This window comes from Stegodyphus dumicola, chromosome 5 (genome assembly GCF_044657685.1).
Source record: "Stegodyphus dumicola isolate Sdum_Otavi_A_Nest chromosome 5, ASM4465768v1".
NCBI classification, from domain to species: domain Eukaryota; kingdom Metazoa; phylum Arthropoda; class Arachnida; order Araneae; family Eresidae; genus Stegodyphus; species Stegodyphus dumicola.
Window position 1 is genome coordinate 42335381 of NC_140772.1, and position 25228 is coordinate 42360608.

Genomic DNA, 25228 nt, shown 5'->3' on the forward strand with positions numbered 1-25228 from the left:
ATGTTGTATTTCATCTCGATGTATACTCCGTCTTTGATATGATTTAAATCAAGTTCCTCGTCATTATAATTTGCTTCCAATAGTGAAGAAAGTGACACAGAGATTATTGAAAACAAAAAAATTTCGATTGACAAATTAGTTGGTATTCTCGACACAGCAATTATAGGACTTGAACAGCGGAACTTTATAACTAAACAAGAAATTATGTCTGTTTAATAGAATTAAAGAGAAAGTATCACATGAAATGAAGCAACTTACATTGAAAGAAATGTTTAATAAAGTAAACAAATAAATATTAAGCTTTTTCTTTTTGTAAATTTTGATACCCTTTAGATCATAATTGTTCTTTATTTAATAAATTATGGTTTCATATTTTTAATTTTATAATTTCTGCATGCCATTTTACCAGATTTAAATTGATGATCTATAATCTGGAAAAATTGATAAACCGGAATCGCCGAAGTCCCGATGAGTCCGGATTAACGACTTTTGACAGTATTCTGCTGTTTTAAATGTAAACAAGCATTGGCCACCATCGAAAAAATTATTAGGCCTAGTAGCACTTAGACAATTTTTAAATTGTTGATAATTCTAAAAATATTGCATACAGATTTACTAAAGGCATAAAAACCTTAACCGGAAGATAAAAAAACATAATTCAATCATTTTTAAAGCAAAAAAAATGCACAATTTACAAACATATAAGAATAAAAAAACTGAGATCACTGAGCAGAGTAACAGAGTGAATATATATATACATATATTTATATACTTTTGGCATGGCTGATTGCAACCAAAATATGAGGTGCACATCTGCAGGCTATAGCAGTCCTATATACAAAATTTCAACGTTCTGAGGCTACTCGTTTTTGAGTTATGCGAGATGCATACGTACGTTTGCACAGATGCCATGAAAAATTCTCTTCAAAATTCATTTAAAATTAGTTTTACAATTTTTTTTTTGGGAAAAGAGTCCTTTATCCTGTCCTTACGTACAGATGCCACGCAAAAACATCCTTAAATTTCATTCGATAGCAGTGAAAGTGGATATTTGCTTTGAAATAAGATGCCTGAAACTTTTCGCAATTACAATATTTCCTTTTTACTTCGTACAAGGAAGTAAAAACATAGCTTTTTTGCTTTGAGAACAGAAGGACCTATACTATATATTCACTTGGAATGCATAGAGCATGAATTGCTTAAAGACTCATTTTGTGTATTTTCCTTACATCCTTTAGACTTAGAAAATATGAGAAGGCAATTAATAATAAAGCCATGAGGAATGTAAAAAGAAAATGATGCAGCTGATCAAGCAAATTTATATTAAAAACAAACTGCAGTGCGTCAGTTAAATTAGAATTGCTTTAGGCAACTCAGTTAAATTATGTTCAGGAATTTAAATGTCAAAATGTAATGAAAAGAAAGAATAGGAAAATAATCTGAAATTAAACATGCTTTGTAGAAGTCTGAAAATGCTATTAAATTAAACTAAAATTAAAACTACAGGAGCCTGTTATGTATTTGAAATTGTAACACATTTTTTAAGATCTGCACTAACTAGACATATGTTCAAAATTTTTATCACAATTTTATATATTTTTTTGTTAATATCAAACTAAAACTGAAATAGTTTTTTTCTTTTTGTGTTTAGTGTTGCTTGCTTCAAAATACTACATTAACATAAATTAATTGAAGTCATTGAAAAATTAAATTAAAGTAGTAAAATTGATTGTAATTTTCTTTCTTTCTTTTTTTCTTTTCTTTTTTTTTAAAAAAAAAATACAAACCCTAATTTTTAAACCTTGTAATTTTCATGATTCATGTTGTTTGTTTTATTCTGATGTTAAGCAAATAGTCCTAAAAACGTTCTTAGCATGTATGAGGATAAAAAGTCTGATGGTTTGTATTAAATGTTACTTTTTTTCATTGTAACTCTTTGAGTTAGTTTTCTTCATCGGATTAATTTAGATTTTCATGTTTTTCATCATGTAGCTTTCTTTTGTGCGACTTGATACTTATATTATACCATAGGGAACTATCACATTTCTTTTTGGTTTAGCATATCCAGCTAGCAGATGAAAGATCCCTATTTTGAATTGTGGCAAGGGCACAGTTTATGTTTCACCTTTCTATGCTCTGTAAAACCTAATAAGTCTACTGTTGTGCCTGAACTAAAACGTGGCAGATAATAGCCCATCATCTCTTCGGCATTGCCAACTGAGTGCAAAGAACTATAAGGAATTATCATATTTTCCCATATACTCTCCCATGGTATGATTAGCACATTCAGCTGGGATTTAAAAGATGGCAATGGCAAAGTTGGGTTTCATATTTTCCAGGTCTTATAAAGCTAAAAGGTCTCCACAGTGTAACTGATTGAACAGAACATTTTATGTAATTAAAAGAGGAATAGCTTATCGATCTAGTATTTGTTTAAAGAAACTGCATTAATAGTTGAATACTGTATTGCTAGTCATGTGTAGTAATTAAATATCTATTACTCAAAATATTGTGAATTTCTTTTTTACATCAATACTACAAAATACTTTATTTTATTTTGAAATCATTTAAAAATAGTTCATTAGTACTTTCTAAAACTGTTTAAATATATATGTAGTGTAATAGATATATCAATATGCTGTTCTTCTGTCTCTTTTTACACCATTCTTATCATTTGTAGAATTTATGTTAGACTAATTACTTTTTCATCAAACTTATTTTAGAGCATGAAAATTATTGTTGATCATAACATAATTTTTGAAGATGGAAGTCAAGATGCTTTCTGTGTACTGGATGAAAATAACTTGAAATATAGTATTGAAGAAAATCCTATAAATTTATCCATCAAGTGGTATAGAACTGTCATTAGCATTACTATGGAAAATGGACAGGTAAATCTGAAAAATGAATTTTATTTATTCTTTCTCATTCTCATAACTTGAAAATGTGTTACCATCTATAAGATGAGCTTATAATTCCAGATAATTTTGTTTTTCTATGAAGGTGGTTGTTTTAAAGAACATGGCCATAGGTAATGGTAATTATCGGGTTTTAACAAAAGTTTTGCACCACCACAAATATTGTCTGTGCAAACAGTTCACGCTGGCATGTTTAATTATATTTTGTCAAACGATTTTTGGCATTTGAAAGAAAGAGGCTTGCTTTAGAATACTGTGTTCTGAAATCTGTAAAACTATATCGTTATCACTAAGTACAATGAGTCTGAAATTTAACTATCACACTACCATATTAGAGCCATCATTTCTTTCAATTTTTGTTGCAAAAAGTCAGCTACGGGTGACATTCTGCCACATGATTTGCTTTAGGTACTAATGTTGTATCGTATGACACTGTGAAGGTTTGGTATCGAAAGTTAAAAACGAAGGATGACATTCAGGAAGCAGAGCACCCTGGTTGGTCTACTGATATTGATGAGGTCTGCCTGCAAGAACTTGTGTAAGAAGATTAGTATGCAAGCACTCGAGAGCTTGCTAAGGAGTTAGACTTTAGTGTCATGTCCATTAGTCGTACTATGCATTGCAAAAATTTGACGTACAAATTCAATCGCTGGATACCGCATGCACAGACTCAAGCAGATAAAGATAGATGTGTTCAAGCCTGCACTCATCTGCTCGATTATCAATAGAAAGACAAAATTCTAAACTTTATTATCACTTGTGAGGAAAAGTCGATTTACTTTAACTACACAGGGGGAAAAGGAGGTTGATCTGCACCCGGTGAGCCCTTCCTCAGTGTCACAAAGCACAATTTGACTAACAAAAAGATCATGCTTTGTATCTGGTGGGATTGCCATAGTACGTAGCGTATTCGGAAACTAAGTACCGTTTCATTCTAGCACCATCGCAGTGCTGTAGTAGGCATCCCGCGCATGCGCACTAGTTTTTCTTGTTCACTGACTTTCAATTGTCGCCATTTTGGTTGCTCTATGTTGTGTTTTCAGTTTGCTGTGCGCATTCAAAATGTTTAAGACAATTAGTTCTCCCACTGACTGTGAGATTCATGCAGTGATTAAATTTTTGAATGCGAGGAATGTTAAACCGGCTGAAATTTATCATCAAGTGACAGAAGTTTACGGTGAATATGCGATAAGTGATGGAATGGTGAGAAAGTGGGTAAGAATGTTTAATGCAGTCGAACAAATGTCCACACCGAGGCTCGGAGTGGTTGGCCTTCTGTTGTCACCGATGATTTGGTAAGGAAAGTTGATGAAGCAATTCATGAGAACAGACACTTCACAATGGCAACTATTTCAGAGGCATTTCCACAAATTTCACGTACTGTTTTGTTCGAAATTGTGTCTGACCGCTTGAATTATCGCAAACTGTGTTCCCGATGGGTTCCAAAAATGCTCACTGATGTTCACAAAACAAAGCGACTTGGTAGTGCCCTGACATTTCTCACGTGGTACAGTGATGAGGGAGAAAACTTTTTAAACCAAATTGTGACAGGTGATGAAACTTGGGTGTGTCATTTCACACCAGAATTGAAACAACAATCGATGGAGTGGAGACACACTCATTCTCCGAAAAAACAAAAGTTCAAAGTGACAATGTCATCACAAAAAATCATGTGCACTGTCTTCTGGGATAGGAAAGGCGTTTTGCGTACTGAATTTCTTCCCAGAGGTGAAACCATTAATGCTGCACGATATTATGGGACTTTAACAAAACTAAGGCGTGCCATTCAAAACAAACGAAAGGAATGCTCAGTAAAGGAATTGTGTTGCTCTATGACAATGCTCGGCCCCATACTGCTGGTGTCACTTAATCGTTAATTCGACAGTTTCAATGGGAGCAGTTCGATCACCCACCGTACAGCCCGGACTTGGCGCCGTTCGACTATCACTTGTTCCTGCACATGAAGCGCGAGCTTGGTAAACACAAAAAATGCTGTGGAGTCGTGGTTATTGAAACTGGCGGGAAGTTTCTTTGACGATGGTATACAAAAACTGGTCACCCACTTTGACAAGTGTTTGATCATTGGCGGAAACTATGTTGAAAAATAGTTTAAGACATGTATTTTCATGTAAAAATAAAATTGGATTTGAAAAAATTGTTTTACTATTTTTTTTTTTTTTTTTTTCAAAACGGTACTTAGTTTCCCAATACGCCTCGAATTAGCTGCAAAGAGTATGTGAAAAAAGGTAAAACTCTTTAAAGTTCGTGTTGGTGCTAGTCCGTGTTGACACTGTTATCAAGGAAAAATATCAAACTGAGTTCCAGGGCAAAAAGGTGATGTTTTATCAAGTTTAATGCAAGACCACATGTGTCTGCATTCACCTGCTGGACTCTGTATGGACTTGAATGGGGACCTTTTGCCATTCCCACTATAAAACCCCAACATCTCACCTTGTACGTTTCTTCACACCTGCAGCTACATCTTGCTGGTGCTATCTTCCATTTTGCACAGGATATCTGAATTGAGGCTGATCTGTTTTCGGTCTCACTGCCACCAAATTTCTGTGCCAAAGGCTTTGAAAAGCTACCAAAATGTGGCAGAAAATCATAGATTTTGGTAGTGATTACTACCCGCCATAAAGGTACTGCTTTCATGTCTTTTTTCCCAAATTTAAGAATGTATTTTGGCGGAAGACTTTTGTTACAACCAGATATTAGTTACATAATTGATAGTAATTAATCTTATTGGTGGTTTTTAGTTTTTATTAAAGAAAGCCACGGAAATCTGGTATATTTGTTTATTAATGCCATAATGTTAATAAAAGTATGAATTAATTACAGCTAAGTTGTTAATCATATGGTAATGAAAAATTAGGTGGGAAAAGGGGTACTTTCTGATTATCTGCAACCTTCACCAGTTCATGAGGCAAAGCAGTATGTCGGCTGAATAGTTATGTGGGAATTGGGTATGCATATAGCACATGTCTCTTTTGTGTACTATGCCAAAGCTGTATGATGCTGAGTTTGCGGAATTCTCTGATTTTATTTAAGCGAAAACAGAACACTGTGTAACTTGGGAAAAACAAGAAAAAGGAGAATTACTCGAAAATGTTAAGTGTTTTATTACCAATGTTACTTATTAATATAATTTTAAGGAATTCTTAGTGTGCTGCTATTGATGTGGCAAAAAATCAGTTGCTAACAAGTTCAGGAATCCTCTCCAGACAATGCATTCTCAACTTTTCAGTGGTGATTGTGGGGTGTATATAATCAGAAAGTATCGAAGAAAAGTACATTATATTTAATTTTTGAAATACAGGATTATTTAAAATTTCATGAAACCTTTTAAAAATTCACAACAAATAAATTATGTAACTGATATCTAATTGTATTACCCTGGAACAGAGAACTTGCCAAGTTTTTTTACATATTTTACAAATGCTCAACGTGTCCACATTTGTTCTGCAAATTTGTTCTGCAAATTTTCTCAAAAAGGATCTTATTTCATAATATAAGAAGCAAAAAATGTCCATTTCAAAACAATTCTATGGAGGAAAGAATAAATCTGCATGCATTTTTTAACAGAAAGAAGAACTAAAGATAGAATAATATTGTTTTAATTATAAATAATTAAAAAATTGAATTTCAGAAATTAAAATGAACAAATATATAAAAAGATGAAAAAATTGTCCTTTTTCTGACACACAGATATAATTTTAAAAAGAAAATAAACATAATTTGGGCAACTGAAAATGCAGTTTGTTCTTAAATTAACAACTTCTCAGTTTTCTGAGACATAACTGTTCATTTGAAAAGTATCTTCAGTTGTTAGCTATGGCACACACTCGTCAGGATTAAATGTGGCCTTGTTCATTACGCAGTTTCGTGTTTTCTCCGGAACACATTGAAAGTTATTGATTAGTCACGTTCTCTCCACAACAGGACTCTATCATAACCACAGAAAAGAAAGTTCACCTAAAAATGTGGGAAATAGAAATGCAATTTCAGCCTTTTTTAGCAGGTATTGCAGTGGAACTAGTTCTGATTTGAAAGTGTGCCTTTATAGTACCATCTTTGTTAATTTTCAGACGAGAGACTAAAGAATACAAAATACAGTCAAAAGTCTTTAATCCGGACTCGTCGGGACTTCGGCGATTCCGGATTATAGATCATCAGTTTAAATCTAGTAAGATGGCATGCAGAAATTATAAAATTAAAAATATGAAGCCATAATTTATGAAATAAAGAGCAATTGTGATCTAAAGGGTATCAAAATTTACAAAAAAAAATGCTTAATATTTATTTGTTTACTTTATTAACCTTTTCTTTCAATGCGCGCATGCGTAAAGCATATATTACGCATAGTCGAAATTAGAAAATTGCAACCAGAAAACTATTTGATGTGTATTCGTGATATTTATAATGACGAGGAATTTGATTTAAATCATATCAAAGACGGAGTGCATTGAGATGAAATACTACATTTAGTAAGGAATTATTAGCTGAATAAAATAAAAACATCTGCCATGAAGATAAGGAAGTGCTGACAGATCAACTTCCAGTTCATCGTGCGCCGTGACGGGCCCCCCTGCAGAGCAGTGTGAAATTGATAAACAGATTTTGGAATGGTTAGAGAAACAAAGGATAGGCCTGTATCCATTTTTTGCAGCAATTCCACTTTTCGTTTGATGCACATCGAAACATGCTTTCGCTTTGTAGACCCTTTGGCAGCTCCAGAATCGGAAGTTCTTTTACACATAATCCAAAGTTCAAGCTTACTTTTATAAAATTGCTCTAACAGTCTGCAAAAAATAATAAGCCGGATCCAGTTAGAAGATTAAGGAACAACACAATCTGCAACATTAACTGAAATAGATAATTAGATAATTTTAGCTTAGCTTATACCGTCCGTTATACATTAAATGCGCATGTGTAAATGTATTATGCACATGCGTAAACGTATTACGTGCATGCATAAACGCATTATGCAGAAAGTTTATAGCTTTAAGGTCCAGATTATAGATAATTCTGGATTATGGACATCCGGATTAAAGACTTTTGACTGTAATTTTTTCTGCAGAGTATGGAGACAGAATTCGGTGTTCTTGAGTGTTGAATATTGTATATTTGTAAGGTCTTGACTGCAGGTAAAAGGGGAAAAGAAACATTACTAAGATCATTTTAAGACACAAAAAGTTTATTTTTGAAGGGAAGAAGAAGCAAATATTTGAGTTTTGTAAGTTGGTGAAGTGGTTAAAAAACCAAATATCTTCATAATTCGAAAGAAATTCATATAATGAGAAACTAAGAGAGTGCAAGTTTTCTGTTCATATGTTATTGATTTTAGTGTAATATTTTAGCTTTGAGGTCCAGATTATAGATAATTCTGGATTATGGACATCCGGATTAAAGACTTTTGACTGTAATTTTTTCTGCAGAGTATGGAGACAGAATTCAGTGTTCTTGAGTGTTGAATATTGTATATTTGTAAGGTCTTGACTGCAGGTAAAAGGGGAAAAGAAACATTACTAAGATCATTTTAAGACACAAAAAGTTTATTTTTGAAGGGAAGAAGAAGCAAATATTTGAGTTTTGTAAGTTGGTGAAGTGGTTAAGAAAACCAAATATCTTCATAATTCGAAAGAAATTCATATAATGAGAAACTAAGAGAGTGCAAGGTTTCTGTTCATATGTTATTGATTTTAGTGTAATATTTGTGTAAAATATCTGCCCTCAGTTGTTAAACATAATTATATATAAAATGTAAGCTATTTTTAAACTTTAACACAATTAATATTATACATGCATTCACAACTGATGTATGATAAGCTCTTGTATTGATTCCCTTTCATAAACTTTACTTTTTAAAAATATCGCTAGTATTTGCTCAGCATGCAGTCTTATGGTTAGTTATTTTACTTAGATTTTTTTAATTGCAAAGGCACTTAATTACATGTTATTGACCACATTTTAATTAGATAAATTCTCAATTCATAAATTTATGGAAAATAATTAGCAATTGAATTCTTAATATGATTTGTCATATATTTAACTTTCCCCACTCGGCTATTACAGTGGTTAGTGATCCTGAGTGCCGCAGCAATGGGCCTGGTTTCGAATCCTAGAGAATGCTTGGTTGTAACTTTCCATCCTTTCATAGCAGGCAATGGTGGCCACCTATTAGGTGCTTCCATAATGAAATGGCCACCACTTCCGGCTCTTGTTGTGGCACAAGGCTAATGACTATTAAATAAAGCACCCCTCCATTTAAAACATATATATATTTAACTTTCAGTATTAATTTTTAACTTTTTTATGCTAATTACTAAATTTTAGGTAGGATATTTTTGCACAGAAGCTAAATACTTTTAATATTGTTTTTAAAGTTATATATATTTTACAGGTAGTGAAAGAAGAAAGGGATGAACTTGAAAATATCTTGGTCTTGTTAATTTCTAACAAAGACTTTGTACAAATGGTGTATGCATCTTCACAGGTATAAAATAATTTTTCATTTTAATCTTATTAATTAAAAGTTATTTTGGAAAATGTTGTTTAACTTTTTAAAATAAAACTGTTGTAAAGACATTTGAATTAGTTCCATTAAAATATAATAGAAATATTTTGCTAAACTAAGGATCAAAATTAAAATATAAATATATGAAAATTATGCATCTTTATTCTCAATAGAAAGTAAGGAGGAATACCAAAGAAGAACCTACTCTTCTGGAGCATATTACCAATATTAAATCTTTATTTCCTATGATGGATATAACATGTGCCATTGTTGGCTTGGGAAAATATATAAGGTAAATTTATGCAATGCATATTTCATTTTTGTATGAAATATTGTCCTTGCTGAAATAAAAATATTTTGTGTTTCATGTATTTCCCACTGATTGCTAAATGCCTAATATATGTGTTTTAATCTTATTAAAACGAAATGCAGCCGTCTTATTTAATGCTTATATATATTTCAAAACTGTTAGCTCTTGCTAATTTTTATACAACTTAGATGATACAAAAGATATTTTAATTGAAATATTTTTTTGAAAGAAAGTATCATTTTCAGTATTTTAACTTGGTATAAAATTAGAGTGAAGATTAGTGCTATATATTTATATATGTTACTATATTGCTAGTTAGAAATGGCCTTATTTTCTATGAATTAAGAGCTGAACATGAAGCAAATTTTTATAATGGATCTCTATTTCAAAAATCATATATGTTTAGCCACTTTATAAGGTATTTCTTGCACCTTCTTGGCATGCCTTCATGGTGTGATCTGCACCCTGGACGCATATTCCAGAGGTCTCTGGTTGGATTCCCGGCGAAGACATTGCTTATTTTTCATATCTCCTGCTTCCAAATAACCTAATGTCTCTACAGTGGCGCCCGAACTACAAGGGTGTTGGATGATGATTCTCCACACCCAGAATTTGGCATTTGGTTCCCCTAAAAACCTCAGTCACCCTTTAAAAAGGAGGAACTTATTTCTCCCACTTTCTTGGCATGCCTTCATGGTGTCGTGGTCTACACACTAGGTGTGTATTTCAGAGGTCCGCGGTTTGATTCCCAGCGAAGGCATTGCACATTTTTCATCTTTCTTGCTTCCAAAAAATACCTAATGTCTCTACGACTTAGAGAGTGTAGTGAACTTAGAGAGTGTAGTGAAACACATTTATATGCCATATTACCTTAGAGAGGAATATTAATTGAAAGAAAATTTATTTCTTGAATAAAATCATTGTAAGTAACGGGATGTTATTATTTCAGTATGATACCAAAATAAATAAAACAGCTGAGTAAAAATTATATGTTTCTAAAATGAAACAGCTGAGTAGAAAATGCTGAATGAAAATCAACAATTTTTTTTAAACCAAAATATTGGTTTCTCAAATTCAAAAATGAAGACAAACCTTTATTATCTATGACAGCAAAAGAATTATACACAAGGAATGCTATTATTTCAGTATGATACCAAAATAAATAAAACAGCTGAGTAAAAATTATATGTTTCTAAAATGAAACAGCTGAGTAGAAAATGCTGAATGAAAATCAACAATTTTTTTTAAACCAAAATATTGGTTTCTCAAATTCAAAAATGAAGACAAACCTTTATTATCTATGACAGCAAAAGAATTATACACAAGGAATGCTATTATTTCAGTATGATACCAAAATAAATAAAACAGCTGAGTAAAAATTATATGTTTCTAAAATGAAACAGCTGAGTAGAAAATGCTGAATGAAAATCAACAATTTTTTTTAAACCAAAATATTGGTTTCTCAAATTCAAAAATGAAGACAAACCTTTATTATCTATGACAGCAAAAGAATTATGCACAAGGAATTGGTGCCTGATAAATGAAATAATATTGATACACTTTTTGATTGGACGTTCTGGAAAATCTTGTCATAAAAACCATTATAGGTGATCAAAATTCCAACATTGCATAACTGATTTCATCTTAAAGATAATTAATGGCCCTTTCTACAGAGCTCAAGAGTGTTAGTTTGAAAAATGTATTTGCATTTTATCACAACATATGTATTCAGAAATAAATAAAAGGTTTTTATAATTAGATGCAGAGAGACAAGGAAGTTCTCCTTCCTTGGATTATAGATTTTATATAGATATATATAGAGTATTGAAATAAATTATTTTGTTTCTTCATCAATGCAAGAATTGTTTGTTACCATTTAAATTATCTCTATCATTGATTTCTTCTTGATAGTTATAACTTTATAGTTATCAGAATTGAAAAATGCAAAATATTATGAGTTTAATTTCAAAAAATCATTTCTATGTTAATTAGTTTTCTTTAGTAATTCATTCATTTAATTAATTGTCATTTGAATATATTATGCATGTCCTTTCCCTTCTGATTATTCTTCTACAGTTAAAAACACTTTTTTTCCCCTATTTGAAGAGAAATGAAAGAAAATGCAAACATAGATATTGAAAGAAAAAGGGTTTTAAAGCAAGTTTCTAAAACAGCCTCTGAAGAAGTAAGAATTGTTACTATAAAGTTTATTAAAGTACATTTTATTTTAGTACTTTTGTGATAAGTATCTGTCATGAAAGAAAATTGGTAAATACATATTGAATGATGTGAAAAGAATTACCAAGCAAAAAATTCCTGGAAATAATGAATAAATTAACAGAAAGAAGTTTGTGAAGAATAAAAAATTAAGAAAGAAATATGTGAGGAATAAATTGCAGAAACTGAATGCAAGGAATAAAACATAAATACCATTTTACTACTAGCAGAATGTTATTTACATTTTATTCCTTGCATCAGTTTCTCACACTAATTTCTTGCCTATAGTTTCTGCAACTGCTGCTAATATGGCTTCAGAAATTTTTCATTACTTATGCACTGGCACCACATAAATTATTTAAGTTTTATATAGCACTCTTATAGTAAAAAATAATTTCATTTCACGGCAGAATATGAAAAAATGATTCTTAAATGCATCTGTATGTCAACAATAAAAACATTTGGAGGTAAAATGTCAAAAATTTTCGGAAGAATGATATTTATGTTGAATTGGTTCTAACGTTTACGGTTACCATTTCTAAAAATGTTGCTATTTATATACTTTTGGGCTGAAAATATCCTACCCTTTTAAATGGTGTACGAAGGCATTAAAAATTATGAAACAGTTGTTGATTTGAATAGTTAGATTGCCTGCATAAATTGTAAAGTAATATGGTTAACAGTCAATGATGGACTTTGGTGATTAATTATTATGGATATGTCAATTTCATTTCATGGTAACACTAAAGTACCTTTAGTTCTTGATCAGCCGGTAAAACTGTTATCAAGCCATGAATTACAAGCATGGGTCAAACATAATATTTATCATCCTTTTTCTCAAGATGATTAAAAAATTTTTCTTTATGCATTTGAATTGTCAATTAATGCTAGGAGCAAGACAAAGATTCTTATCTTTTTATTCATAGCTTAAGAAAATTCTATGTTATTGCGTTCTTAATATATACTTGATATTTTATTGTATTACCATACTCTTTGTACATAGAATGCTGAGAAGTTATGTTTTTTAAAATTATTATTCATTGAGAGCAAAACATGTCATAATATTAATTTTTAGCATTTTTTATGATTTACTTTAAAGTAATTTTTAAAAATTATTCTTTATGACATTCTAAATAAAGAAATGCATTTTTGATATTTTTTTCCCATTACAGAAATACAGTATCCAACATATTTGAACTTCTCTTACTTTTGATATAGAAAAGTAAAATTTCCATATGCATAAGTCAGGTACCAGCATCTAACGAACTCATTGCTCGATAGATGCTGAAATTAACAAACTATAAGTTAGTTTTCCTTACTAATTGAAATTAAGGTAACTGTTTATTTGCTTGATATTCCTGAAATAAATTTTTGTATCAGGCCTAGATAAATGTTAAATATTTGTTTGTGTAATGTCAAAAGAAGCTATTTAATTTTTATAAATACATTTTATTTTTTATTGATGCGATTTCTGCATTTCGATTTTCGTAACATTATATTTATATATTTTTTAAAAGCTGTTTATAATTTACTTATGAATTTCAAACAATTGTATTTTCATTCCATACAAAAAATATGTAAATGTTAAAAGCTATAGTCTAGTTTGTGTATAAAATAAATATATACACAATTAATAATAATGTAACTATAAGTTAGTTAGTGTGTAAGATGAAACTAGCAAATGTGTAAGATGAAAGCAACTAAAATTAAACAATACTAAAAAGGTTACAATTTCAGATGGGAAAGAGGTTAAAATGTAGGATTTATTTTGTCAGCAAGATTTCTACCGTTATGAAAACTTAATTTATTCTGTTCTGTAAGTAAATAATATGCATGAGGTTGTTTGAAATCATTCTGATACGTTATCATCTGATTAATGTTTTTCAGAACATTCTAAAACATGTATATTCAACTACTGATGTTTTATAACAATGTGTTTTCAGAGTTTCTACATGAAACTTGTTGTAATTTTCATTACACATGGAAAAATCTTTGAAATTTACAATAGGACTATACACAAATTTGTAACAGTCATGTATGTAGAATAAGAAGAGAGAGTAAGGTATATGCCAGTTTTGGCAGCATTGCTCTACTGCTCTTTTTTTTCCCCCCAGCAACTAATTAAAAATAAGCTCATAACAAAAGCATCATCCAAAATAGAAAGTTTTCCGAAAATGCCATGGTGTATGAAATTGGATGTATCAGTTGTATTATCATAACTGTACTATTTTCTTCAGCAGCAGTGCAGAAAATGCATAAGACATAAGAAGGAAAGTTTTAGAAGGTGCTGTATATATAATGAGTGGCCAGTATATTAAATTCAGTGATTTCATTGCTCTTTGATGGCTTTTCTGTTCAGATTATATGTTAATTCTTCTCCAGTTTATGCTGTAGAAGTTGCAGTAAAACCATAGATGGAATCGGTCTAGACATCCACTTTTTATTATTATGTCATAGTTTTGCCAAACACTGTTAGTGTTTGCCAAACACTGTTAGTTTATGACATAATAGTAAAATAATAAATAAAATAACATAATAATAAAAACATTGTTATTAACATGACATAATAATAAAAACATTGTTAGTGTTTTTTCCCCTTTATTTCTCTGAAAGTTTAATGCTTAAATATTTAATTTACAAAAATAGGTATGAATGTTTTTTTTTTTTTTTTCTATTATATAACATGTGAGTGCAACCGCCTTAGTAGAAGTCACCAAATTTTCAAAATGTGCCAAACTTTGACTACCATGCTCGTAACAGTTCTTCAGTCAAATAACCTTGTCATTTTTGTATGCATTCTTTTTGTGTATTCTAAGTACCAGCATTTTTTATAGGCAAATCATAATATTTTTTGCCTCAAACTTAATTTTACTGTATGTATTTGTGGAATTTGCTAGCAATGGAAGAAACTGCAGTTTAAATCTCTACAAGAATACAGTATTTTGCTGCAAAATTGCTAAAGGAAAGAATTTTCACTGGAACAAAAAAAAGTAAAAGTCACATTCTAAGTAGGTTTATTGACTGATTTTTATGATGAATACCTGATTAGAATGTAAAATATAAGTAAATTTTTTGCTATTGAATGAATGGTGAATATGTCATAATGCTTTTTCTTGTGTAAAAAATTACTAAATATGTGAAAGTGGTTGCATTAATATCCGAAAAGGGAAGTATATGTAAATATTTTACTAACTGTAAAAATTCATTTTCATATAGGTTGCAACAGAAGTTCAACTGCAAGCATTTGTGAATTTTATCTTTTTAGATTCCATGAAAGAATTTGGCGATACACTTTTTCGTTTCACAAAAGCCATTGCAGAGGCACCACTTAAGTACATATATTTATCTGATCTATATGCTTTTAATTTTTTATGCTCATCTGAAGTGCAATTTCTAAATAGTGGAATTATTATTAGCATTCTTTTTGCTCAATATTTTTTGTTTTTGTTTATTTAAAGTGCCTTATTTATATGTTATTTGGTTGAAATTTAAGGCTTAGAAATTTTGAAATTTAAAAAATGTTCTATTTTTTAAAATATAATGCAATCAAATGTGGCAATGCTATTGAAATTCTGGGTTGTGAAAATTTATAATGGGGTCATTAGGTGGTGCATTGATAGTATATAACTTGGGGTTAATGCTCTGATTGGGGTCATGATATTGCTTTCTGAGATTATTTACATTTTTATGGGGTTGCACTGCCTTAAAGTTTGAATACTGCATTGAAATAGGTCATACCATTTTGAAATAAATGCCATGTTAATTGCAGGTATTTCATTTATATAAGGGAATTGAGTGCTTTATAATGAAAAAATTAAAAATAGCTTAACCTCTTTACAAAAGAACAAGAGTTTCATCATTTTAGCCTGCTAATGTTCATTAAAGGTTAAAATCCAAATCGCTCGAGAAGTAACTCAAAACTTAACTGCAAATAAAAAGTAATTTACTTGACAAAAATATTATAGTCTAGCACTTTTGGTAATAGGAAATAGTATCTAACTTTTGGTAATGCAAAATAGTATCTGACAGATAATATCAATATATATGTATATTGTTAATAAATAAGAGTTAGCATTGCATGAATGTGAAAGTTGGCTTTGTTAATATCATTAAATGCTGTATAGGATATAAAGTAATAACAAGTATGTAATACATATTTTAAATTCATGAATTTCAATTCCTTTAAATAGAAATCTATGTAAAATTATCAGTGAGTTAAGACATATAAGCAGTTTATATTGGAAAGACACATTTCAATTTTGCTTGGTTTATGAAGATCACACTCTAGTATATATTCAGGCATAAAAATTATGTTAATCAGTTATTGATCTCTTTTCTATAGAAAAATGTCATTGCATTGATACTGGTATTGGCGGAATTAATGACTTTGTTTCACTTATAATGTTTCATAATGCTATGAATATTCCTACCATTTATACATATTATTTATCTACAGAGGCTTCACAGTGTACCTGAAAAGATTTATTTTGTAAAATAATAGTCTTTGTAATTTTTTTAGTGCTGAAAGCAATACATGTCATTTCATAGAAGGCTGTGTATTATTGCGACATGTTAGGGAAAAGCATGGTAACATAAAGGAATTCTGTTACCACAGAAAAGAGTTTAGATTTGCAAAGAATTTGATGAACTTTATAAATGACAATAGATATAAATGACATATAACTTTATAAATGATATAGAAATATTGGGAATTTTGATTTGATGTTTTGAACTGTATTTTTGTTTTAATCTGTGTTTGGTGTGCTGCATTAACCATGAGGCCGATTATTATTGAGTTGATAAAAGGGTAACCAGGAAACTTACAGCACACTCATACATTACCTAGTATTTATCTGTACACAGGTGTATTTTCTATTTCAAGGAAAATAGAAAGTAATCAACTCAGAAAATTCACATCATGAATTTGTTTTTTGTTGAAATTTTGTCTGAATAAAGTTGATTGGACATCCAGCATTATCTTCTTCTCTCTTTTGTCATCAGATCTAAAATTTATTTGCAATAATTTGACAGAATACCGTGACTGTATTATATAAGAATCATATAACAAGAATTGATTTTGAAATGATGCATTTCAAAAAAGTTTATAATAAGCATTTTATGTTTTTAGAACAGAAAGAGAAAATAAACCAAATTAACAAGAAGACTTTACAGGCTATTAAAAGTGCTTAAAAGGGTTAAAACATTTAATAAAAATTTTATGTTATATAGACATTTGCACATATATGTAGCTTTACAGTTATAAATTTATCTAATTACAAATAAAATAAAGGATTTCCTCTATCCCCATGACTATATTTCAAACATTCATTTACCACAAGGATCTAGTGGCTACTATACTACTACTGTGAACTGATAATGCTTTAGTGGCAGTACAAGAAAAATTTGGTTTTTGCTTCTTTTCTATAGATGAAATCATATTCATGTTACAACTATACCATCTTGTATAATATTGCATATTGTAAAATCTTCCTTTTGAATATAGAATATATTTTAAAAGAAAAAAATACATAGAAAAATATTTAAGCTAAAACTTTTTTTAAAAATTAAAAAGAACATTAAAAAAAATTAGAATTCTTCTAGAAAAAATCTTATAACTTTACTAGTTGAAGTACCAGATGCCAGTTAAATTAGATTGAGAGTAATATAACTAACAACAGAGAAAACAATACCGCTGTAACCCTTCTCTAATAAGGATGCAATATATACGATTCATAGTCAGACATTTTTCAGTCTGATGCAATATGGAACCCACATAAAAAATTTCGATCGAAAAATAAAGTAATTCTCTCTCATTAGATCAGCAACAGTGGCAAGCAGTTTTTAATGATTTTGTATTTCTAATCAAACGTTCTTAGAAGCTCAAATTCCAGCCATTTCATCTATATTCAATTTCAGTTGATTAAATATAGCACAAAATTGATCATAATTGATCAGAAATCAATAATGCAAACAAACACACAAACAGACATTCTTCTTTATATATAGAGATTCTTTAAAACTTACAAGTTTTTGACTGACAAACTCTACGATGTGCAAGCTAGCAGTAGCAACATTTTTCGAAATGAAGCATTTTTATCTCCAGCGCATAAGACTGTTGCTACTCGGAGAAATGAGTGCAAAAATTAATGTTTTCAGAGTTTTTAATTCGGCTGATTAAAGTCGTACAAAGATTGGAATGGTCTAAATGGCTTCCCGCATGTTTTTGAAATTGGGAATAATGTATTTAATGTTTGGCAACGATATTTTTATTTCATCATAAAACTTAGTAATTTTTTATTAATAAACTCTGCGATTTTGTAAAAATGAGGGTGAAAATTATTGTTTTTCTGTGTTTTTAATTAATATCTGTGATTTTACCTACTTTTTATTTGCAAAAAAGTAGATGTCAATCTTTTCCAGGACCCAGAAAAGAATCGTAGAAAGTTCAGCGATGATAGCTATTGTAGTGACTGAGTTTTTAGAGGACAAACACACAGACTTTCTTCTTTATATAGTATATATATATACTGATGCATTGCTATCTATATCTATATCTATTTATATATATATATAGCAATGCATCAGTAAGTACATTATTTAAATTAGATTTTTCAAAATGTGCATCTGAGCAAACATTTTCAGTTATTTTTCAAAAGATTCATTCATTAGAAACAAAATTGATCAACAGTTAATGCATGCAGTATTTTTCTTTATATGCTTTCACTAGTTTTAGTTATTTTGACACCTATAGTCTAACAATTAGAATGTTATGATTTTTATAGAAAAGAAAAGCAACTTCAGAAAGGTCTGGCATTCTCTTGGTATGCTGATGCGGATACCAGTTGTCCTGTCAAGTTAGAAAAAGATGCTTCAGGCTGCATAAAATTATGGCAGCAGCAAATTCAGCAATTTCAGAATGTTGGACCAGAAGTAGCTGAAGCAATTGTGTCAAAGTATCCCTCTCCACGGCACTTAATGGAGGTATATTTTGAAAAAATTACTTGAAATTTACTATCATACTATTTTACATAATGTTATTATGCCATAGGTAGCAACAAAGAATACATAATGCTTACTTAATTAATTTTTTTGTCCATATCAATTATTTTTGTTACTTTTTATTACAGCTACTGGCAGAATAAAGGTACTGAGTTTTTAACCTGATAAAATTTTCTTTTAATTAATTCATTAAATTGCATGTAGTTGAATTCAAAGTTATATTTGCGTGTTTATTTGTTCCAAAAAATGGAAATTAAATATCTAGAAATCATAGATGTAATGGTACAGTCAAAAGTCTTTAATCCGGACTCGTCGGGACTTCGGCAATTCTGGATTATCGTTTTTTCCGGATTATAGATCATCAGTTTAAATCTGGTAAGAGGGCATGCAGAAATTATAAAATTAAAAATATGAAACCGTAATTTATGAAATAAAGAGCAATTATGATCTAAAGGGTATCAAAATTTACAAAAAAAAAAAAAAAAAAAAGCTTTATATTTATTTGTTTACTTTATTAAACATTTCTTTCAACGCGCGCATGCGTAAAGCATACATTACGCATAGTCGAAATTAGAAAATTGCAACCAGAAAACTATTTGATGTGTATTCGTGATATTTATAATGACGAGGAATTTGATTTAAATCATAACAAATAAGGAAGTACATCGAGATGAAATACTATATTTAGTAAGGAATTATAAGCCGAATAAAATAAAAACATCTGTCCTGAAGATGAGGATAGTGCTGACAGATCAATTTCCAGTTCATTGTGCGCCGCGATGTCCCCCCCCCCCCACAGAGCAGCGTGAAATTGATAAACATATTTCGGAATGATTAGAGAATCAAAGGATATGCCTTTATCCATTTTTTGAAGCAATTTCACTTTTTGTTTCATGGACATCGGAACATATTTTCGCTTTGTAGATCCTTTGGTAGCTCCAGAATCAGAAATTCTTTTTGACATAATCCAAAGTTCAAGCTTACTTTTATAAAATTGCTTTAACAGTCTGCAAAAAATAATAAGTCGGATCCAATTAGAAGATTAAGGAACAACACAATCTGCAACATTAACTGAAATAGATAATCAGATAAATTTAGCTTAGCTTATACCATCCGTTATACATTAAAGGCATATGCATAAATGTATTATGCACATGCGTAGATGCATATGCACATGCGTAAAGGTATTATGCGCATGCGTTAACACATTATGCGTTGATGCATGCGCAGAAAGTTTGTAGCTTTGAGGTCCGGATTATAGATCATTCCGAATTATGGACATCCGGATTAAAGACTTTTGACTGTATTTAGTTTCCCTCTTATAATGCATATTGTGAGGGCTACATGTGAAACATTGGCACAGCATACTTATGTGTAACAAAATAATCATTCCAGAACTTCTAGAATTGCAATCCAGCTATATTTGTAAATTTTTGTCGCAAATTTGAAAGGCAGTGTGCAACCTATTTGTGTGAACAAGGATTTTCTTCCATGCAACATATGAAAAATAAATACAGAACAAAATTAAAAATGCATCCTAATTTATGATTAAAACTAAGTAAAATAAGATCAGACATAAAGAAATTGATCTCTCTTAAACAGGCCCAAATTTCACACTGAATTTTAGAATTAAAGTATTTTGACTAAAATTTTGATAATTAAAAGGGTAACCAATTTTTAATCTAATATTTTTATGAGTACATATTTAGTACAAATAGCCAATAGTTTGTGCAAATGGCAATATATATATATATTTAACATTTCTGTTGAGAAAAGGAGAAATAATCATTGTAAAATGTAGTTGTGGTAAAGACTTCTACCGAAGAAGTGGTGGTAAAGTTTCTCAATTTTAGTTTAGATGGTACATGTTAGTCAAAAGGTTGAGAATCTCTGTTGTAGATATATGTGTTTAACAAAAATTAATTGTATATAATGTAACTGAAGTATTTAAAGATATACTCTAAGAATACGTACATTATTTTGTATAAAAAAAGCATAACAAGGAAAATATACAAACAAAGTGATGGAAAACATTTGTGAGACCTGATACCAATAAGGAAGACAGATTAATAGTCAAAAATAAAGTTGAAAATCTGCAATATTCACCACTATTCCCCATATGCCAGTGATAATAGGCACTTATGGGCCAGTTACAACCAAATGACAGCATTAATAATATTTTGAAATCCGAATCATCCAAGGATAATGAAAGAACACATGCCAAATAATGATATTAATAAATTTATCTGTCTGCTTTTTTTAAAAAATATTTTCCCAATTAGATTAGAAAATAAATAAAGGGGAAATAAAAAAAGATTTAGGCAGAATGTAAATTTATAATAATTGTCAAACAGTACAAATTATGCTAGTATTATAAGTATGTGAACTATATGCATTAAAGTGTCAGGTGATATAAAATCTTTTAATAAAACCTTCGATTTCTTTTATAATTAAATCACTGTATATGATTGTATATACTTATGTTTTAACTCAGAACTTGAAATGGAAAAGGATATTAAGCTGCAAATATTCAATAAACAATATCAGATTGTTGGTAACTTTAAATGGGATTTCATTGAATATAAAATAGGTTAATTTTTAAGCAAAATTAAAATGGATTAATATATAAAATAAATTACTTGAAAGGCAGCAAAAATATACTATGTATGGTGTGAAAAACTAAAGGAGGGGAACTTTTTACATTCCAAAAATTAAAAATTACCGCCTAGATAGGAAAATCAAAAGTATGATTTTGTTCTTTCGATATAAGGGCAGTGCAAGCTAAATAATTAACATTGCAAAAGATCATTTTGGAATGTACTGATGCTATTGAAAATCAATTTAAGATTCACATGTACTTTCATATTTATAGGATATTTCATAAACATACTTGATACTGATGAAAATGGACCTACATTTTTACTTTCCTTCTAAAGGATTAATTAAATAAATATGTGCTACGAAAGAAATTGATTTGATTTCACATAAAAACAGAGTATATGGAAACACTATCACTTCAGTGGTAGAAGTCTTTTTCCTATAAGAAGAAACTTTCCTATTATTAAAAGAAAGAAGAAACCTTCCTATTATATTTTTTAAACATACTTGATACTGATGAAAATGGATCTACATTTTTTCTTTCCTTCTAAAGGGCTACGATAGAAATTGGTTTGATTTCACATAAAATCAGAGTATATGGAAATACTGCCACTTCAGTGGTAGAAGTCTTTTTCGTATAAGAAGAAACCTTCCTATTCCTAATGTTTTCCTCAGTTTTTTCTGATGAGGAAGAAACTTATCAATCATGTTTGAAATGATTAATATATTTTCAATCCTAACTTTTTTTGAAAACATTTATCTGTATATTTTAGGCATACAAGCGATGCAGAAGTACAAAAGAGGCTGAAATTCTGTTGCAAGATATAGTGGTAAGTAATTTTAAACTGTTAAAATGACTTCTCACCTTGAAAGGTTAACAGGTACATGCAGATCATGCAGAAATTAAATTTCAAGAATAAAAACTAGCAATATGCAAATATAAAACAAAGCAAAAATATATATTACCATGCAAATGTAAAAATAATAAAAATAAATGTAAATGATTTTTTTTTTTTTTCTATTGAGGATATTTAGTAACTGCTGTTCCTATATCTATAACTTGCTGTTTCACTTAGCATTGTTCTTTACTACACTTGCTTTGCTGGAAAATTACCGTGGATTATAAAGCAGTGCTTTATGCATTGAACATAAGTAAATAACATAGATTTAAGAATTATTGAATTGAAATTGAAGTTAAATTTTCATTTCTAAGCTATTGTATTTTCCTTTATTAATTTTTTAACCTCTTGCATTTTCATTGAATTTGTGAAAGGCTTGGATGTACTTGTTTATTTTTCCAAATATATAGGGAAGATTTTATTAAATTGATTTTTCTTTTATGTAAAGTTCTTTATTAGTTAATTGAAATGAGTGTAAATTAAGGAGTATGTGCAAAATGCTATTGTTCATTTTAAAATCTCAATTTTTCATGCACTGAAATTACTTTGTTAAACCAAATCCATACTTCAAAATGTCATTAGCTGTTCCTCATTTTTGTACACTGTTCACGCCAGTATAAAAACTGGTTCTTAAGCTTGCTAGATACACATACAAATTTTTTTTACTAGTTGGTTTTCCATGGTATTTGAATATCTTATCCTTCTGTAGTATTATAACTGTTATAAGAACATGTCATTATTGCTGTGATAGGTATGGTTAGCAAAATTTCTCACAGGTGGGGAACACCTGTGCAATTTATGGTCTGAGAGACTTTATGTTTGGGAATGTGAGAGAAATTTACTGACTGGAAAAAGTCTTGATATTTGGGAAATATCTTTCCAGTGCAAGTGGTTAACCTCAAAATATATATTTTTCTGGTGAGCACAGTAGCTGGTATTATATAAAAAAAAGTATTAGAACAAATTTTGCTGATTGCAGAATAAGAAAAAATGTAATAATTAGTTTGATCATTACTAGCTAATTTGTTAGTTTACTATAAAAGGTGTACAAAGTTGTTACACTTTTTTTAGTTTATATCAGAAAGTAGAAGACATATTTCAGTGATTTTTGTCAGATACAGAGGGGGGTGGAGAAAAATTAACATGAAATTTCCTTGTTTTACATTTAATGGACATTAATTTTAACATTTCCATTTTTTTATTTGACTTAACTATTTTTTGCAATCATATGTATATTTTTTCCTAAATTATTAACTTTTTCAGCATTTTCTTTCTTGCTACTGCATCCTGTGCTTAGGCTAGAAATGCTAGTGGAAGAGTTTACTAAAAGAGTGGAGTGCTTTCATGATTTTTATAATTAGGAAAGTTTTGATAGTGAGAGAGAACTCTGGTTTAATTTCTAGAAAACAAAGAAACTAAAGTTCAGGAACATAAAGGAGTTGACAGTGGAAGATTTGCTAAAAATATTGGTGGCTTTTTTCCAGAAACGAAACATGGTTTTATTTCTTTTTTTCAACAATGTACTATTAGTACTGTTGAGTGCTCTAATAGTACCCTGTGCAGTGTAAAATCTACATTGCACTTGAAAGCATTTCTGAAAATAAATAATAATTAAAAAAAAAAATAGCTGTAATAAATTAAAGACCAAGTGGTAAAAAATGGTTCACTCTCTTATGATGCTTATACCCCAGATTTCAACCATCTATTTAAACTCACATATTCCAGTTCAATATTTATTTGCTCATTTATTCAATTGTAGCAAATCATGTGAGGGCTATCTCCCTAAAGTAAAGCATGTCTTAGGAGAATTTTCTAGGGAAAAATACCTTGTATTCAATGGTGACTCCAAAATGAACTATTCTAGATTTTATCTTTTCCCCCCTAAATTCATTTGTTCTCCCAAATTCGAGATCTTTCCATGCTACATAATGCTGCTTGAAAAAGCTCATATTAATTTTGGTCATATTAGTGTGTCCTCAATGCTAAATGTATTGCCTTTTCAATACATTGCCAGGAATTGTCCAGGTCACTATTGGTCAGAAACTACTGTAAACATTGTGAAGTATGTCATTTAAATAAGAAGAGTAAACAAAAGAAATTTGGTAATTTTGCTGAAAATAGTGAAAATTGATGATCGATTGCAAAAATTGTTAAATAACTATAATCATATATTTGCTAAAAAATAAATATAATTTGGGTTGTATCAATATTGAACCTGTACAAGTAGTTTTAACTTCAGAATTACCTATTATCAAGCATTTCGTAAAGATAATAATGAAATTAAGGTACAAATAGATGAATTGTTAAATGCTGGTATAATAAAACTGCCTTTCAATCCTTATGCTGTACCTGTAAATTTAGCTTATAAGAGAGATGAACTGGCAAAAACTAGATTGTGTATTGATTATCGGAAACTTAACCAAATTATTAAAAAGATTCTGAACCTATTCCTAGAATTGATGCTGTATTAGACCAAATAAAAAATAACGAATAATGCATTCGTAAATAACGAATGCAAAAATTTTTTCCATATTGGACCTAGCATCTGGTTATAGGCATATAAAATGAAATGAAAATTAATAATGGCGTAGTTTTTCTAAGAGTGTTTATACCTAGTAGATGCAGAAAGTACTCAAAGCTGTGATTGCTTAATTTTAGTTACTTTTTTCAAGCAGCGTTATGCAACATGGAAAGATTTCAAACTTAGAACAGATGAATTTAGGGAGAAGAACATAAAATCTAGAATAGCTAATTTTGAGGTTGCCAATTA

At 29.9% G+C, this 25228-nt stretch overlaps 1 protein-coding gene across 1 annotated transcript in view; it reads left to right on the plus strand.

Moving 5' to 3' along the window:
- Positions 1-25228, plus strand: part of mms4 (Methyl methanesulfonate sensitivity 4) — a 52279-nt gene that overhangs the window by 25444 nt on the left and 1607 nt on the right. The window contains exons 5-11 of the mRNA XM_035351827.2: positions 2724-2891; positions 9322-9414; positions 9609-9727; positions 11852-11930; positions 15179-15294; positions 18745-18943; positions 22333-22389. Coding sequence (XP_035207718.2) covers positions 2724-2891; positions 9322-9414; positions 9609-9727; positions 11852-11930; positions 15179-15294; positions 18745-18943; positions 22333-22389 — 831 coding nt within the window. The remainder of the gene's footprint in view (positions 1-2723; positions 2892-9321; positions 9415-9608; positions 9728-11851; positions 11931-15178; positions 15295-18744; positions 18944-22332; positions 22390-25228) is intronic.